The sequence below is a fragment of the Cucurbita pepo genome, chromosome 6 (assembly GCF_057944985.1).
Source record: "Cucurbita pepo subsp. pepo isolate OVF chromosome 6, ASM5794498v1, whole genome shotgun sequence".
Classification (NCBI taxonomy): Eukaryota; Viridiplantae; Streptophyta; class Magnoliopsida; order Cucurbitales; family Cucurbitaceae; genus Cucurbita; species Cucurbita pepo.
Window position 1 is genome coordinate 4,942,738 of NC_141803.1, and position 14,698 is coordinate 4,957,435.

Genomic DNA, 14,698 nt, shown 5'->3' on the forward strand with positions numbered 1-14,698 from the left:
GGCCAGAGGCTCGAGCATATGTCGCTTGGCCGTAGGCGACGTAAGAACAAATTGACTTAGCTCACTTGTCGTTGGAAAGTGAGTGTCGCATAATCGCAAGTCCGCTATCATCAAGAGTACGATTGTGACACTGGGCTCCCAAGGAGGCGGATTGTGAGATCCCACATCAATCGGAGAATGGAACGAAATATTCATTCAAGGATGTGGAAACCTCTTTTTAGTAGACACGTCTTAAAATCTTAGGTAGATTAATGGGCCAAAGTAGACAATATCTTGGGCTATCCCAAAATTTGAATAAATGTTCGTTTCATTAACTATGTTGCCTCATTACATTTTTGTTTATATGTTTGAAATTTAAATATGTTAAATTGGAAAAAAAATGTTATCAATGGAGTTTTAATTATTTAAAGATTAATTCAATGTTATTAATATTATTGCAAGTTGGATTTTTTGTTACCAAATTTTAGTTTTTTTTTTTTTTTTTTATTTGCTATGAGACAATTATTTTATAAATGAAGATTTGTATTAACAATTTTAAATGATTCATTTATAATATTGATAATAATAACCATTATTCTATATTATCAGAATTTATTATTAGTAAAATAGGATAATTAAATGGACAATATATATATTAATTCAAAATGGAAATTTAAATATCAAACATTTTAACCCATTAAAAAATATTATTAAATTATTTATAAAATGAGGTGACATAAACTTTAAATCAATTTTACACGTGTATAATTTAATAAATTCTCATAGTAATCATTAATTTAATATTTTTAATTATTGTTTGAAAATTAGCATAATATATTAAGGGTATTTTTTAAGTTTTTTTCTTTTTTATTTTTTTTATTTTTTTAATTTTAATTTTAAATTTTTTAAAATTAAGAGTTTTATTACAACTTTTCATTTTTGAAATATTTTTTAAAATTATATTTTTAAAACACTTGAAAAAAAAATCAAGAGTATTTTTTTTAATATAGAGTAGTCAACACGAGTCACCACGTTAGCTACTTTAGCTGCTTGGTTAGTTACTTGAGATTCCCGATCATTTTCTGCTCGAGATCTTTTACTATTTATTATCATGTGGGAGTTAGAATTAATTCCCGTATATCTACTTCTATCGACGTGGGGAGGAAAGAAACCGTTAACTTTACTATTTTTTATCATGTGGGAGTTAGAATTAATTGTCGTTTATCTACTTCTATCGATCTGGGGAGGAAAGAAACGGCTGTATTCAACTATAAAGTTTATTATGTACGCCCGAGAGGTTCCATTTTCTTCGTTAATGGGAGTTATGGGTATCGGTTTATATGATTCTAACGAACCAGCTTTAAATTTTGAAACATCGGCTAATCCATCGTATCCTATAAGACAGTAAATAATATTCTATATCGGATTTCTTATTGCTTTTGCCGTCAAATCACCGATTAGTTCATTTTCTTGAGATCGGAAGTTTAAATCCGGGATAGGAAATAATATTAAAGATTTATATGCATATATATATATGTGTGTGTGTGTATATACACTCCATCTAGGCCTAGAAATCGACGCCCTCTCCGCTGCAAAAGAGAGGAACTTCCTTCGCCGGCGTGAAATCGGAGGAGTCTTGTTGAGACTTGAAGGTTTTTGATCGTCGAAAATGTCGAATCTTCCCCAATCGCACTCCATGAATGCTGCGTTTGGAGGTCCTGGTATCGGTTCGTCGATCCCCAGTGCCTCCGGAGCTGCACCGAACAAGGAGCGAAAAATGGCTTCTTCGGAGCAACTAGTGCTCGACCTCAGCAACCCGGAGCTCCGGGAGAACGCTCTCCTTGAACTGTCGAAGGTAAGATTCCTTGACCTTTAAGCGACCAGAGAGGAGGAGGAGGAGGAGAGTGTTGAGGATTGGTGTTTTTTTTTTCTTGTTTTGGTGTGATGGTTGTGATAATTAGGGATTGCGGCTGAAAGGATTTGTGTTGGTGTTAGAGAATTTGTAGGTTTTGTTTGGCATGTCAGGAATTTGTAACTTTCTGTGGCTGAGAGGAATTTTCGCGATCGGATGTGTTTATTTGAAATGAAATTATGTTCTTATTGCTGTATAGTTCATCGCAGCTAGGTTGAATGTTGTTTTGATCCTTGCATGTGTTAGTGCTACTTTTGTTAATTGTTTTGTATAGAATAGACTGAAATTTTCGCGAACGTCCGGAATTGGTTTGTTAATTGACTATTTTTAGCTCAAGCTAATTACGTAGCCTTCTTCTTCTTCCACTTTTCTCTCAACCACTTGCTGCAATTTTTTTTCTATTGCGCTTCGGTTGGAGGGGAACGATCCATCCCCCTTCGGTAGAAGGGAACTTATGACATGCAACTGGAACGATCCATCCCCCTTCGGTCGAGGGGGAACTTATGACATGCAACTGGAACGATCCATCCCCCTTCGGTCGAGGGGAACTTATGACATGCAACTGGAACGATCCATCCCCCTTCGGTCGAGGGGGAACGATCCATCCCCCTTCGGTCGAGGGGGAACGATCCATCCCCCTTCGGTCGAGGGGGAACGATCCATCCCCCTTCGGTCGAGGGGGAACGATCCATCCCCCTTCGGTCGAGGGGGAACGATCCATCCCCCTTCGGTAGAAGGGAACTTATGACATGCAACTGAAACAATCCATCCCCCTTCGACCGAAGGGGGAACGATCCATCCCCCTTCGGTAGAAGGGAACTTATGACATGCAACTGAAACACCGAAGGGGGAACGATCCCACGCCGGTAGAAGGGGGAACGATCCCACATGCAACTGAAACAAGTTCTTGCAAATGGGAAAATGGGAAACTTATGACATGCATCTGGTCTTGCAAATGGGAAAAAGGTGGTTGGACTGTGGGGGCTGTTCTTATTTTACCCGAAGGGTTTGAATTAGCCCCCGATCGTATTTCTCCCGAGATCAAAGAAAAGAAGGGCAATCTATCTTCTCAGAGCAATTTGTCTTTCCCCGGACCCTACGACTAATAAAGATGTTCACTTCTTAAAATATCCCATATCCCATATACGTAGACTAATAAAGATGTTCACTTCTCAAAATATCCCATATCCCATATACGTAGGCGGGAACAGGGGAAGGGATGGGATAAGCCCGAAAGAAAACCCCAAAGAGGACAATATCTGATTCTTTCTTAGTGTTCATCATATGGGAATTCTTTTGGTATTATATGTGCAGTTAACCAAGCATATCTGATACCCTAATTTGTTTCTGTTCTTATTTTTCAGAAGAGGGAACTGTTTCAAGATTTGGCTCCACTGTTATGGAACTCCTTTGGAACCATTGCTGCCTTGTTGCAAGTATGCTGCTTTAATTCTCAAACATACTATGAATTGTCTATAATTCACTCCTAATCTTGTTTTATTTTGTGTTTGTTTGTTTGTTTGTTTTGGGGTGGAACAGGAAATTGTATCAATATATCCTGTTCTGTCTCCCCCTAATCTGACCCCGGCGCAGTCGAATAGAGTTTGCAATGCTCTTGCTCTTCTTCAGGTCACTCCTTGTCGAACTTGTTATCATGGAATCGAATTATATATGGTTTTGTGCTCATTAGTTACACATGAACTTGTTGATCTGAAACTACAACTTGTGCAGTCTATATCTCTTTATGTATGTTTTTTTTTGCAGTGTGTAGCTTCACACCCAGATACAAGGATGTTGTTTCTCAACGGTAATGTTGTTGATGTTGTTAGTGTTTGAACACTTTTGCTTGAGACTTTGTTCAAGACACAATCTAACATACTAAATGAAGTGGGCTTGTCGGAAATTTACACTAATTACTTTGTGAGGAGGGAGGAAGCAATGAAACTAGCCATACGGATCCCAAACACTTTGAATGAGTCTCCATCTCATTTTTTATGAATAGCCAAAGAGAGAAAAATGAAAGAATACTAGGACATAAAATAGAAAACCACAGGAGGTAACGTGTAATAGCCTAAGCCCACTGTTTGCTGATATTGTCTGGTTTGACTCGTTATGTATCTATGTATCGTCGTCAGCCTAAAAAGCGTATGTTAGGGAGAGGTTTTCATATCGAGTCAACCTAAACGCGTATGTTAGAGAGAGGTTTTCATACCGGGTCAGCCTAAAACGCGTCTGTTAAGGAGAGGTTTTCATACCGGGTCAGCCTAAAACGCGTCTGTTAAGGAGAGGTTTCCACACCTTTGTAAGGGTCAACCTAAAACCCTCATGGTTTTAAAACGCTATAAGGGTTAACCTAAAACCCTCATGGTTTTAAAACGCTATAGGGGTCAACCTAAAACCCTCACGGTTTTAAAACGCTATAAGGGTCAACCTAAAACCCTCACAGTTTTAAAATTTGAGGCGTTACATAACCTAACAAAAAGGACCTCCACTCTAAAGAAAAAATTAAACCTAACAGATAATTACAATTATAACTTCTGCATAATCCACCATGGGGCTTCTCAGTTAAATATTTAGCAAAATTTTTGAATGCATATATTAGTTGGGTGCTTAGCAGTTAGCAGTCATAGGATTTTCACGAGTTCCTTAAGATGATTGCATAGTTGCCTGTTTCAAGAATTGATTGATACTAAATTTATCCTCTGCAGCTCACATACCGTTGTATTTGTATCCTTTCCTCAACACGACTAGCAAGTCGAGGCCTTTTGAGTACTTGCGCCTTACTAGCTTGGGTGTCATCGGTGCATTGGTGAAGGTATGTCACTTTAAAGCATGAGCTTATACTCTCTCCCTATAATTTTCTTATAACAGCCCAAGCCCACCGCTAGCCGATATTGTCCTCTTTGGGTTTTCCCTTCCGGGCTTCCCTCAAGGTTTTTAAAACGTATGGATAGGTTTTCACATTCTTATAAAGAATGCTTCGTTCTCTACCCCAACCGATGTGGGATCACACAATCCACCCACTATCAGGGCTCATCGTCCTCGCTGGCACTCATTCCTCTCTCCAATCGATATGAGATCTCACAGTCCACCCCCTTCGGGCCAGCATTCTTGCTGGCACACCGCTCGGTGTCTGGCTTTGATACCATTTTTAACCGCCCAAACCTACCGCTAGCGGATGTTGTCCTCTTTGGCTTTCCCTTCAGGTATTCCCCTCAAGGTTTTAAAACACGTCTCCTAGGGAGAGGTTTTCATACCCTTATAAATAATGCTTCGTTCTCCTCCCCAACCGATGTGGGATCTCACAATCCACCCATTATCGGGGCCCAGCGTCCTCACTGACACTCATTCCTCTCTCCAATCGATATGGGATCTCACAGTCCACCCCTTCGGGGCTAGCGTCCTCGCTGGCACACCATTCGGTGTCTGGCCCTGATACCATTTTTAACCGCCCAAACCCACTGCTAGCAGATACTCTCCTCTTTGGGCTTTCCCCTCAAGGTTTTTAAAACGTGTCCACTAGGGGAGGTTTCCACACCTTTATAAAAAATGTTTCGTTTTCCACTCCAACGGACGTGAGATCTCACATTTCTTCTTTTTTTTTTTTTTCTTTTTTTCCTTTTTATTGGGCACTCTCTATATTGAAAATTTAACTTTTGTTTTCCTCTTTTTTTTTTTTTTTTTTTTTTTTTTTTTACCAGGTAGATGATACAGAAGTAATAAGTTTTCTGCTGTCAACTGAAATAATTCCTCTATGCCTGCGTACAATGGAAATGGGAAGCGAGTTGTCAAAAACAGCTGAGTTTCCTGATGCTACTTTTATTTCTATATTTCTCTTTTTAATTTTTATAGCAATGTGAACTGGTTGCAATTTTATCTCATTTTATACCTTATTTTATTGGAAATTATCTATTATAAAATCTCAATTGCACTTGTCACCAAAAATTAAGGGATGAGGACCCACTCTCAATTTGTGGGCCCTTTCTAAAACTCTGAATTATTAAAACTGAGTTATTCCTTTTGATAGGGTAGGAAACACCCCTCCTGACGTGAGATCTCACGTTGGTTGGGGAGGAGAACGAAACATTCTTTGTAAGGGCGTGAAAACCTCTATCTAGCAACCTTGAAGGGAAGCCCGGAAGGGAAAACCCTAAGAGGAAAATATGTGCTACGGTGGGCTTGGGCTGTAACAAATGGTATTAAAGCCAGACACCGAGCGATGTGCCAACGAGGAGGTTGAACCCCGAAGGGGTTGGACACGAGGCGGTGTGCTAGCAAGGACGCTGGGCCCCGAAGGGGTGTGGATTGGGAGGTCCCACATCGATTGGAGAAGGGAACAAGTGCCGGCTAGGACGCTTGGCTCCGAAGGGGGTGGATTGTGAGATCCCACGTCGATTAGGGAAGGAGAATAAAGCATTCTTTATAAGGACGTGGAAACCTCTCCCAAGAAGGGAAAGCCCAAAGAGGACAATATGTGCTAGCGGTGGGCTTGCGCCGTTGAGTTTTTTTTGTGAATTGTTTGGCTTAATGTCTTGGTAAAAGAGGTTTCCAGCCTCTCAAAATAGGTGGTGGTTTGTGTCTCTTTATTGTGCTGATTGCTTTGTGTCAACAGGGATTTCTTGTTCTGTTTATGTTTGGCACTGTTATTGGCTCTTGCAGGTGAAATATTAGAGGAGACCTTACACTAAATTGACCCACGACTTTGAACTGCAGGTTGCAACATTTATCGTGCAGAAAATTTTACTGGATGATGTCGGGTTGGATTATATTTGTACTACAGCCGAAAGATTTTTTGCTGTTGGTCGAGTTCTGGGGAATATGGTTGCAGCTCTTGCTGAGCAACCTTCATCTCGTCTCTTGAAGCACATAATTCGATGTTATCTTCGATTGTCCGATAACCCGAAGTGCGTAGAAGTGGATTTGCATTTCAGTTAAGGTATTATTATTAGCCTTTTCGGTTTCTTTAACGACTTGTTCCGTTGTTCAGAGCTTGCGACGCCTTAAGGAGCTGTCTTCCAGACATGCTGAGAGATTCTACTTTCAATGGCTGTCTTCGGGTAAGTGTCTTTTCGACATGAATTTCATTTGTGTCTGTAGGGCTTCTGTGAAGCTTTCTGTTCTAAGTATGTTTCTAATTCATGTTCAGTGTCTTAGGCTAAGCTGACTATGTTGGCGTTGTAGAATGGTTATGCTAAGAGGAAAATACTGTAAAATTTCCGTTGGGGAAAAAAAAAACGTGGTCGAGGAAGAGAACGAAACATTCTTTATAAGGGTGTGGAAACCTCTCTCTAGCAAACATATTTTAAAAACCTTGAGGGAAAGCCGGACAGGGTAAGCCCAAAAAGGACAATATCTGCTAGTGGTGGGCTTGGACCGTAATAAATGGTATTAGAGCCAGACATTGGGCGATGTGCTAGCGAGGAGACTGATCCCCGAAGGGGGTTAAAACATGAGACAGTGTGCCAGCAAGGATGCTGGGCCTCGAAGGGGGGTGGATTGGAGAGTCTCACATCGATTGGAGAAGGGAACGAGTGCTAGCGAGGACGCTGGGCCCTGAAGAGGGGTGTATTGTGAGATCCCACATCGGTTGAAGAAGAGAACAAAACATTCTTTATAAGGGTGTGGAAACCTCTCCCCAGCAAACGTATTTTAAAAACCTTGAGAGGAAGCCCAACGTCGGCAATATCTGCTAGCGGTGGGGATGGACCATTACAAATGGTATTAAAGCCAGACATTGGGCGGTGTGCCTGTGAGGAGGCTGAGCCTTAAAAGGGGTTGGACACGAGGCGGTGTGACCCTAAAGGGGGTAGATTGAGGGTCTCCCACATTGATTGGAGAAGGGAACGAGTGTTAGTGAGGATGCTAGGTCCCGAAGGGGTGGATTGTGAGATCTCATATCGGTTGAGAAAGAGAACGAAACATCTTTTATAAGGGTGTGAAAACCTCTTTCTAGCAAACACAAACACATTTTAAAAACCTCGAAGAGAAGCTCGAAAGGGAAAGTCCAAGAAGGACAATATCCACTAGCGGTGGACTTGGGTCGTTACATAAAGGGTTCTTAAAATTGTGTTTAAAAGCACTCCACTAAGTATTGGACTTGTTGTTATAACTTATCATCAAAACTCCTTGATTTCGCATGGTGGATCACTTCCAAATTTTTAACGTTGACAGGATGATCCAACCACTAGGCGGTGGCTGCAACAGTTGCTTATGAGTGTAGGAATGAGTAGGGTTCCTACACTTCAGGCAGGGGCTGGATTTGATCACATGATGTGAACTAAACCCGTAATGTATGTTCCAAAATTCTCTGTATTTGCATATAGCATCACCTCAGCATTGCCAAAACTTATTTACGGGTTTGTAATTCTAAAAACCGATATGCATTCAACTTGAACAATGCCTGCTCGAGTAAACCTTCTCGAGTCAAAGAATTATACACATGTTTATAGCTTTGTCATTTACTCCTCGAGTAAAAGAATTGTACACATGTTTATAGCTTTGTCATTAGAACTGCTTTCTCTGTTTTCTTCGAGTAATCTATTGTGCGTCTATGAACCATGTAATTGATAAGATCATACAACAACACACACTCGATTTAGATGAACACAAAGATTAGGAGAGAGAACTTGTCGGAAGGAATATTGGGTAGAATACATTGAGAATCCAGTAAATTGGACCAAGAATTTCATTTTCGATTATTCATATCTTCACTGTACCGCACAACTTCTTCTCCAAACATATATCATTGTTTTTCACTGACCTGTGAATAGTATCGTCTTTTGATGTGTTGTTTTGTCTTTGAATGATAGACCGGATTTTTTATTAATGGTATGACACTCTAAAGAATCTTCTCGTGCAGCTTCTTGCCTAATTCTTCTAGATAGTCTGTTAGCCATATCATTTCTTTATCAGCTTTAGCTCTTGCCATGTACTCAATCTATTATATTCTCTTTCTCTGAGTTTACTGTGTACTGGCTAACAACTCCCGGTGCCACAACTCCATATTCATGTGTTATATTAGGCATAGTGCAAACTATAACATGCATCAAACTCCATGCATGTCATATGCTCCTCAACTGTCATCATTTATTTTGAATTTGGATAACATTTTCTCAATGTACTGCTTCTGGGATAGATTTAATGTGCTAGCAGATTTATCTCGAGAAATCTTCATCCCAAGAATTTGTTTCGTTGCTACCAAATCTTTCCTCTCAAATACTAAAGACATGCTTGCCTGTGACTAATGTTCCTCGTACTGGATCCTACAATCAGTATATCATACTGGAGTAGAAACACATAAGAATCAATCGGTGTATTTCTTAAAATAACAACACTGGTCCTTTTTATATGAATGAGTCAAACTTCTCGTACCATTGTCTCGATGTTTGTTCTAGTCCATACAAGCTTCTATTGAGCTTACGCACCATGTGTTCCTTGCATTGAGCTACAAACCAGTTGATGAACAACAATCTTTGGTGTTTTTCAAGTATCTACTATAATATCACTAAGGGAATTTTTTCACAATTCAACCTCAATTCCCATTTGCTTCGTTGTCCCGGAACATTTGCTTCGTTGTCCCGGAACATTTGCTTCGTTGTCCCGGAACATCTCTTCTCTTTGTCGTTGTACATGACATTTTCATTAAAAATCATGTCATAATGTCTTAAGAATTTTTTTTTGTTCTCGTCATCACAAAACATGTACCCGAACATGTCAGAACCATAATCATATTTTCTCCGCAAATTTTTTGAGGACTAATTTTAAAATTAACTAAAAATATATTAAATTTTCAAAATTTTCAATTATTTTAAAAATAATTAACAATATACGCACTCAATTTTCATTAATCTCTCAATAATATCTCAATAATATTAATATTACAATTATATTAATAGAGAGATTTTTTGGTATTAAATTTATGTCGACATACTGACATGTCCATAAGCTCAACATCAACATAAACGATTGGCATCTTAATTATATTATAAGAAAATCTATGAATAATAAAAATAAAAAAAACAATAAAATATAATATATAGAAAAATGTATTTTAATATAAAATAATTATTTGTTAATTTAAATGATTTTCAACATTTTAATTATATAGTAAAAAATCAATGAATTATAAGGAAAAAAAAAACAATAAAATATCACTAATATGAATATAATATTAAAAAAGTACTTTAATGTAAAATAATTATTTGTTAATAATTTAAATGACTTTTTTTTACCGATTTTTTTCGGACCCGGTGAGCACTAAAATGGGTCACGGTTGGAGAAAGCCCAGAATCGAGCAGCTCCAATGGGATGGCCGTATAAAACCCTAAACCCTGCAACGCGGCTTCTTCTTCCCTCGAACCTGGTAAACCCTAAACCCCCCTGTTGACGTCTGTGTTCAAGATTTTGAGGTAAATTTCAAGTTTTCTGTTCTGTTTTTTGTGTTTATGAAATGGTATTTTCTGTTTGATGCGCTATGAAACTCGTCGAACAAGAATTTTATTTTCAATCTCGCGCTCCCTTGCCCATTCTCCACTTTCACTTGATTCTCGGTCTGTTAGTCCAGGAAATGAGGTCGTATGTAACTTGGTTTGTTTACGATCTTGTGCTTTTGGATGCTTGCATCTGTTTTTGGGGAAGTTTTCATTTCTCCTTCTGAATTCGGTGGACGGAAACTGGCGTAGTATATGAGGATTGAATACTTTTGGGGTTCTTTGTTTTTGTGATTTTGTTGTGTAATTGACATCTTTTTCAGCTTAGTTTGATTCTTTTTAGTAGCATGGAAACCTCTGCTATTAGGATCATTCGCAGCGTATCTCCTCTGCAATTGCATCATTAGCTCGTTCCACATTTGCTGCTGCTTTCTGCGCTTTCATCCAAAATTTTGCAAGTTTTTTCATTGGCTACCCGTCAAAATTGTGCACATATTTACACCAAGCTATTATTAAAATCTTGTCGGTAAGGATCTTCAATAGGTGGAATCATTTTTCACCAGACGAGGAAAATTTGGCCAAATTTAAACTAAAACGTTGGGAACCAAAAATCAAATCCAAACGTCATCTCCTTTCCTTTTCAGAGAATACTTTTGGACAAATTTTAATATATGAAGTGGATTGTTAATGAATTTTTTCATAACTTTTTTTTTAATGTACGTGCAATTGTGGAGGCCATTAGATTTTTTGTTTATTTGAGCTTGATCCAAGCTCTGTCTCAACGTCAACTTTGCTCTGAATTTTGGTGCCCCCTTTAATTTCCATAGATGAACTAATCATGTTTAGAATTTGGAAAAGTATCGATGGAAAATTGTTGTCTTGTTATTTAATCTAAAGCATCTCACTACAGTTGATAGGCAACAATATACTGTTTCTGTTCGTTTAAAACATACACTTTACCTACATACTTTGGAAAACTTCAATGGTTATTCTTGAATTGATTTTCCACCTTTACTTCCTTATCTTTATTGAGGTCTGAGAAAATGTTCTTAATAAAAGGTCTGAGGAAATATTTATTGGTGTAAGATGGTATGATATGCATCTTCTGACTGTACTCAGTTCTCTCCCTTCCATTAGTTATATGCCTGCCTTCCATTTATGGCTTCTTGTTCTTTTGTATTATGGACTCTATATCAAAAACTCATATTCCGTATAATTCTTACTGTCAATCTATAATAACTTTTCTTTTTAAAATTCTCAGAATCTTGGAATATGAATTTTAACAATATCAAGGTTCCCAAGGTGCCTAGTGGTGGTGCGGCTTCTGCTTTGGTGAAGATTGGAATTATTGGTGGGCTTGGATTATATGCAGCTTCCAACAGTCTCTACAATGTTGAGGGAGGACATCGGGCCATTGTGTTTAACCGTCTAGTTGGAGTTAAAGATAAGGTTATTTAATCTGGTCCTTTAGATGAAACACATCTATAATTCATTATCCATTGTTCTAGAAAAATTATCTGGTTCTTGGATGACTTCACCACATAAGTGCCTAAACTTCCTGGTTGCTTTAAGCAATATTGTTTGAACAATTTTTTGCTTGTCATAACTTTCAGGTTTATCCTGAAGGAACACATCTCATTATTCCTTGGTTTGAGAGGCCAATTATATACGATGTCCGTGCACGACCCAATCTTGTGGAGAGTAGTTCTGGAAGCCGAGACCTCCAGATGGTGTGATATTTTTTATTTTACTTGAAGATACCATGTTTTTTTCTTTATTCTCTTATTTTTATTTTTGTTGAATGTGAGCTCAGACCTGCTTTTGACTAATGCTCAACATTAAGTGATTAGCACAAAAGTTGGCATGTGTTTATTAGACCTTACATGAGAAAGAAGGCAGTTAAGTGTTTTTCCATGTATTTTGTTTTACCCCATTTAGAATTTTAAATTTAATGACTGGCTATCAGCTGCATTTACATGGGCAATATCCTTTTTTGTAAAGATCTTGGGTTTGATGTGCAGGTGAAAATCGGTCTTCGTGTTCTTACCCGTCCATTACCAAATGAGTTACCTACATTGTATAGAACACTTGGTGAAAATTATAATGAAAGGGTTCTGCCTTCAATTATACATGAAACTCTGAAATCTGTAGTCGCTCAGTATAATGCCAGCCAACTTCTCACACAAAGAGAGGTAAAGTAAAAGATCTATTCTCTGCTAGTTAGGTTTCCAATATATATGTATTTCCCTTGCTTTCTCCCATTGATTCAGTTTCTTTTCTGTTTATAGCCAACTCAATATGGTTCCTTCTGATCCTACTCGTGTTAGTCGTATGCTGATTGTCGTTCATTTTCAGGCTGTAAGTAGAGAAATCCGAAAGACATTGACTGAGAGGGCAGCTCAGTTCAATATCGCTCTTGACGATGTGTCCATAACAAGTTTAACTTTTGGAAGGGAGTTCACAGCTGCAATTGAAGCCAAACAAGTGGCTGCCCAAGAAGCCGAAAGAGCTAAATTCGTCGTCGAGAAGGCCGAACAGGACAAGAGAAGTGCTATAATCAGAGCACAGGTGAGATAAATGGGATGATAAATGAACTATACACCCCAACTTTCTTGATGTTTTGCAAGATGCTATTCATTTCTTAATATGGATAGCCATCTTTCTTGTCTGAGGTGAAAATTTATAGCATTCTCTGATCTTGATCACCAGGGAGAAGCCACGAGTGGGCAGCTGATAGGCCAAGCTGTTGCCAATAACCCGGCGTTTATGACTCTGAGGAAGATCGAAGCAGCAAGAGAGATCGCTCATACGATTGCGAACTCATCCAACAAAGTTTTCCTCAATTCAGATGATCTGTTGCTGAATCTTCAGGAGATGAACTTGGAGCCTGCTGGGAAGAAGTAAATTCCCTCACCCATTCAAAACGAAACTCACAGGTCATTCATTCTCTCTCGTTTCTTTGATTAATTGTGAATGTTGAATCATTTACGTGGAAGACTGAGTTAATTTGTAAACAAAATGGAATGGTTTAGTATCATCTCTTCATGAACAACCTGAGCCTTGCTTAGATGGCTGCTGCCAATTCTGTTCCACTTGAGATAGTTTTTATAATAATTTCGGTATCATTTGAACTGTTTAACTGTGTGAGTAGACAGTGATGAATAGATTTGATTTTCACACACACTGATGATTTGGAAAGGAACTCGGTATATTTTTTAGCCATTGCTCTGAATTAGAATCTGATCATCCTTATTGATGTGAATGAGGCCTCCAGAGAATGGGATGGGCGGGGAGGGTTCTTTTAAGTAGATGACTTGTCCGGGCCGTTGGAGCAGGACTGATTTGGGAAAAAGAGCTTGAATAACTTCGTTTTTCTAGAGTTGTCATTTTTTTTTATCAAGAATGTTGTGTCATTTACAATTCCGGCTTCTATTTGATCTTGAGAAAGCGCGAGCCCCAGTGAATTCTTTTGTTTGGACTCTCGCTTGAATCGGAACCTTTATGCGAATTCGTTCTCGCGAACAAAGACAATTCCTACCCACACCTAGGCTCGTTGGAATGGAGTCTAAAACTATGTACTGAGACCTTCCACACCTGCATCGATGAGCTAACAAAAACCCCTCATTGTTGTCTCAAATTTGATGATCGACCTTCCACACGTGCAATAATGAGCTAAAAAAAAAAGACCCTCATTGTTATCTCGAAGTCCCTCATTGTTATCTCGAAGTCGATAATCGACCTGCCACCTCTGCAACAATGAGCTCAAAACAAAAACAAAATGAAACATCCATTGTTGTCTCAAAGCCGATGATCAACCTTCCACACCGATGAGCTCAAAACAAAAATAAAAAGAATATCCATCGTTGTCTCAAAGCCAATGATCGACCTCCCACACTTGCACCAACGAGCTAAAAAAGTCATCTTTTAATTCATTATTATTATGGATAAGCCTATCGTACCTTGAGTTCGAAAAATTAAGAATCAAACCTTCAATCTAACTCAACAATCAAACCTTCAATCTTAGGTATTATATTCTTTATGGTTTGAATTCGACATTAATTTTATTTCAGTTTAAAAAAAAAAAAAAAAAAAAAAAAAACTTTGGCATATTATTTTCTCCACATAGAAATATATATATATATATTTTTTAAAAAAATTGTTACCAAATTTTGATAATTAATGAATATTTAATTTTCAGAAGCCACAATATATATGTACATTAAAAAAAAAATAAAAAAATTCAGGGGAAAAAACAACAAAATCACAATCAAACAATTAATTTTTGAGGTGGAGTTTTCTTTTTCTTTACATTTAAGACATTGACTTTTGTTGGACTATTTTGCCCCTCTCTCAATTTCCTTCCACATATATATATATT

General features: G+C 38.1%; 2 protein-coding genes across 3 annotated transcripts; both read left to right on the forward strand.

The window, feature by feature from the left end:
• Positions 1-1,534: 1,534 nt before the first annotated feature.
• Positions 1,535-8,403, forward strand: LOC111797056 (uncharacterized). The gene is made up of 9 exons (XM_023679936.2): positions 1,535-1,834; positions 3,256-3,327; positions 3,431-3,520; positions 3,656-3,698; positions 4,600-4,706; positions 5,593-5,688; positions 6,605-6,795; positions 6,879-6,948; positions 8,063-8,403. Exons 1-9 carry the CDS (start codon positions 1,649-1,651, stop codon positions 8,165-8,167), a joined length of 960 nt encoding a protein of 319 aa, XP_023535704.2. The 5' UTR covers positions 1,535-1,648; the 3' UTR covers positions 8,168-8,403.
• A 1,739-nt stretch (positions 8,404-10,142) lies between these two features.
• LOC111797672 (prohibitin-1, mitochondrial) lies at positions 10,143-13,459 on the forward strand. 2 transcript variants are annotated; one of them, XM_023680750.2, is made up of 6 exons: positions 10,143-10,299; positions 11,582-11,769; positions 11,934-12,050; positions 12,342-12,512; positions 12,676-12,888; positions 13,030-13,459. In XM_023680750.2, exons 2-6 carry the CDS (start codon positions 11,593-11,595, stop codon positions 13,222-13,224), a joined length of 873 nt encoding a protein of 290 aa, XP_023536518.1. In that variant the 5' UTR covers positions 10,143-10,299; positions 11,582-11,592; the 3' UTR covers positions 13,225-13,459. The 2 variants fall into 2 exon arrangements, with proteins under 2 accessions (XP_023536518.1, XP_023536520.1); XM_023680752.2 differs by having other exon boundaries at positions 10,166-10,253.
• The last annotated feature ends 1,239 nt before the right edge of the window (positions 13,460-14,698 follow it).

Coding starts and splice junctions, on each gene's coding strand:
- LOC111797672 (XM_023680750.2), top strand. CDS start 11,593: ATGAATTTTAACAATATCAAGGTTCCCAAGGTGCCTAGTGGTGGTGCG. Junction 12,051..12,341: donor GAAGCCGAGACCTCCAGATG/GTGTGATATTTT, acceptor TTTGATGTGCAG/GTGAAAATCGGTCTTCGTGT. Junction 12,889..13,029: donor GTGCTATAATCAGAGCACAG/GTGAGATAAATG, acceptor CTTGATCACCAG/GGAGAAGCCACGAGTGGGCA.
- LOC111797056 (XM_023679936.2), top strand. CDS start 1,649: ATGTCGAATCTTCCCCAATCGCACTCCATGAATGCTGCGTTTGGAGGT. Junction 1,835..3,255: donor CTCTCCTTGAACTGTCGAAG/GTAAGATTCCTT, acceptor CTTATTTTTCAG/AAGAGGGAACTGTTTCAAGA. Junction 3,328..3,430: donor CCATTGCTGCCTTGTTGCAA/GTATGCTGCTTT, acceptor GGGGTGGAACAG/GAAATTGTATCAATATATCC.